Source organism: Eulemur rufifrons, chromosome 6, assembly GCF_041146395.1.
Source record: "Eulemur rufifrons isolate Redbay chromosome 6, OSU_ERuf_1, whole genome shotgun sequence".
NCBI classification, from domain to species: domain Eukaryota; kingdom Metazoa; phylum Chordata; class Mammalia; order Primates; family Lemuridae; genus Eulemur; species Eulemur rufifrons.
In genome coordinates, this window is record NC_090988.1 from 68,204,055 (window position 1) to 68,207,152 (window position 3,098).

Sequence of the window (3,098 nt, forward strand, 5' to 3'; positions counted from 1 at the left end):
AAGTGGGAACAATTCTGCACCCTAGAGTTGGCAAAGCTCACAGAGGATGGGGTGAAAGCTTGTAAGGAAGTTCCAGAGACATTGCACTCACTTAATCCTTGGGAGGAGGATTATTATCCTGACAGTTTTAAGATCAGGGGAAGAGAAAGTTAAGAAAACCTACTAAACTTTAATGGAGGCAAAATTGGCTCTCAGAGCTACATCTGTCTGACCGAAGCAGAAGTTTTCCGTCGCTACGCCAGACGCTTCCCGACATCTCAAGGGGTCCCTTGGGGGAAGGGAAGGCTCCCCTCACTGTCGTCCCCCTCAGGAGCGTCCTGCAGAGCTCGCTGGAGAACCAGCCTGAGGGTCCGCCCCCGCTGCCGCCATCGCTGCCTAAAGGAGCCCACGAAGAAGTAAATAAGGGGGTTGGTGCTGCAGTTAACACAGGACAGGGCATCTAAAACCAAATGAATATAACAAAGGGACACATTAAAATAATTCCCCATCCAGATTAAGAGGAACCAGTAGATGCCGAAGGGCAGGCCACAGAGGAGGAAGGCCAGTACTGCGAACACCACGGTCACGTACAGCCTAGTCAGCGGCATCCGCCGGGAGCCACACAGCATCCTGACCAGCAGGGCTAGGCTGGACCCAGCGAGAACCACAAATAAAACAATCAGCCACGCTGCAGTGAGGAAATCAAACGTGCGACACCAATCATAGTCACCAATCCTAAACAGGAGACCACAGAACTTCCCTTCTAGGGTGCTCAGGAGCAAGGACAGGGCCCAGAGCAGGGCACACGTGACCGCCGACAGGTGTTTTGGGCGGTGGCAGCGGTACCAGATGGGCCACAGGACGGACAGGCAGCGCTCGGTGCTGATGGCACTGAGCATGCTCAGCCCTGCAAGGTAGGCAAAAGTCAGCACAGAGGTGAAGAAGTTAGAGATGGAGGAATGGAAGATGTCAATGAGGTTATCCAGGTAATACACAATCTGGAAGCAGAGGAGGAGGAAGTCGGCCCCGGCCAGGTTGAGGATGTAGACGGAGAAGGCGTTCCTGCGCATGCGGAAGCCCAGCAGCCAGAGCACAACCGCGTTTCCCACCAGCCCAACCAGGGCAACGACCACGATCAGCAAGGCCAGGATCAGAGTCTTTTCGTCACAAGCTGGAGGAAGGACTTGGCCATATCCATTCATTGTTGTGATTTCGATTGCCCAGGGGGTGGTTGGATCCATGTTCGGAAACCCTCCATCGGTGCTGCTGGGAACACAAACAAGACTTGAGCGCCTGCTTGGTGATCACTGATTCTCAGCACCACCTGCTACGTGGGAATTGCCCGCCCTGTGTTACAGGGAGGGAAACAGAGGCTTGAATAGATTAAGTAATTTATTGAGGGCCAGGGAGTCCTGGCACCTGGATTTAAACCCAGTTCTCACTAACTCTAAAGCCTGGGTGCTCTCTACTGCAGTTGTTATGTCTTGTACTGACACGAGAATATGCTAACTCACTGTCCTAGGCCATGTCATGTCCCCTGGAGGCAGGAGGAGAAAGTCTGGACAGGCTGTGTGGGACAGCGAGAGACAGGACTCTGAGCTCAGCATTCCTTCTGTCCTGGGATAGAGGTTTCCTCTCATGGGCAGGAAGTCAGAAGCGCAGGCAGGACCCATGGCCACCCTTAGTGACTAGGCAGAACGGAGATCATGATTCACGGCCACGAGGGGAATGAGACTTCTGGCTAGGACAGCTGTGAGGATGATCAGACCTAGAAATGGGCTAGAAGTGACTCAGTGGTCAGCTATATGCAGACCGGAAGCACTTTTCTCTTGTCTATTTCTGTATGCTCAGTGCCTAGCTCCATGTGAGGGGTAGGGTGGATGGTCAAGAAATTTGTGATCCAAAAATGAATAAGTAAATGGGGAGCCAAAGAGTAGTTGAAAACTTGGGTTAATGTAACACAAACATTTTGAAATGAAATTAGTCACCAGAAAACACGCACGTAAAGAAATGAAGAACTTTTCACTCCCCACGTTTCCTTCTCTGGAACGCTCTGGTGTGTTTGAAAGGATTCCTTCTGCCTGCACAGATGGCTAATGATGGGCACTGTCATGTCTCCAATCCAGAGAGGGCCAGTATACGGCTTTTACTAATGAGCACCCAGAAGAGTTCAAGCCCACAGTTTAGGGAGGGGATCCAGGGCTTATCTGAATTTCGCAGCATTTTAGAGGAGAAAGGGGCAAGTTGGGAAAAGGAGAGAGGGAGGTGGCAGTGGGGCTGGCTGAAGGGAGTTGAGGCATGGAAGTTTCTAAGAGGGGGGCCCCTAGTCTCCTCCAGGTGATTTTTGAGTGGAGTTTGCTTTGCCGATTAAAGCATCTGAGAAAAGGAATCTTTGGGGAAGGAGGTGAGAAATAGCAAAAGGGCCACGTCCATTTCCACATTGTTCACGGCTTTGAGTGAAAAGGCAGATGCTCATGTGAATCCCACTTGGGAAGAACTGCCTCACATCAGGGTGAACAATCGCAGCTGACTGAGTGCTCCTCACGTATAGCCTTTTAACCCTCTTCAGCACCTAATGAGGTCAGTATTGTTATTATTCCCGTTTTACAGATAAGGAGGCTAAGGCACAAATATAACAGATTGGGTGATATGCTCCAGGCCTCTTGCAAACAAATAGTGGAGCTTGCATTTGAATCCACGGGTCTGCGTCAGAGTCCTCGTTCTTAACCAGCCTTGCAGCCCTATCCCCAGCGTTCGGTGTCAACTACACACACAGAAGGGAGAAAACCAACAAGTAATGCTCAAGTCAAGTCCAAAACAGAGTAACAGGATTGTGGTTTTTTAAGCAAATAGAAGACACCTAGGAACAAGCAACTGAATGTATGAGCCGTTTCCTGCCTCGGAAAAGACAGCTGTCAATCACTCTACACTGCAGAGGGCTCGCACAGGCAGGAGGCCTCCAAGTGGAAGGAGGATGTGTCCTTCTTTGGGGGACAGAGTTGGCATCAAGGATGATGAATGCATCCATCACATGCTCTCTTAGTTCCTGTAGCCCTGATAAGGAGATGGAGGAAAACCACCACTTCTCTTGTCCTCCTTCAGGGCACCTTGGCCTTTCT

General features: G+C 50.8%; 1 protein-coding gene across 1 annotated transcript; it reads right to left on the reverse strand.

Annotated features, from left to right (window-relative positions):
* Positions 1 to 257: 257 nt before the first annotated feature.
* LOC138384286 (mas-related G-protein coupled receptor member X2-like) lies at positions 258 to 1,220 on the reverse strand. Its single transcript, XM_069469687.1, has one exon. The coding sequence runs from the start codon at positions 1,218 to 1,220 to the stop codon at positions 258 to 260; it is 963 nt and encodes a 320-aa protein (XP_069325788.1).
* Positions 1,221 to 3,098: the final 1,878 nt, after the last annotated feature.

Coding starts and splice junctions, on each gene's coding strand:
- LOC138384286 (XM_069469687.1), bottom strand. CDS start 1,220: ATGGATCCAACCACCCCCTGGGCAATCGAAATCACAACAATGAATGGA.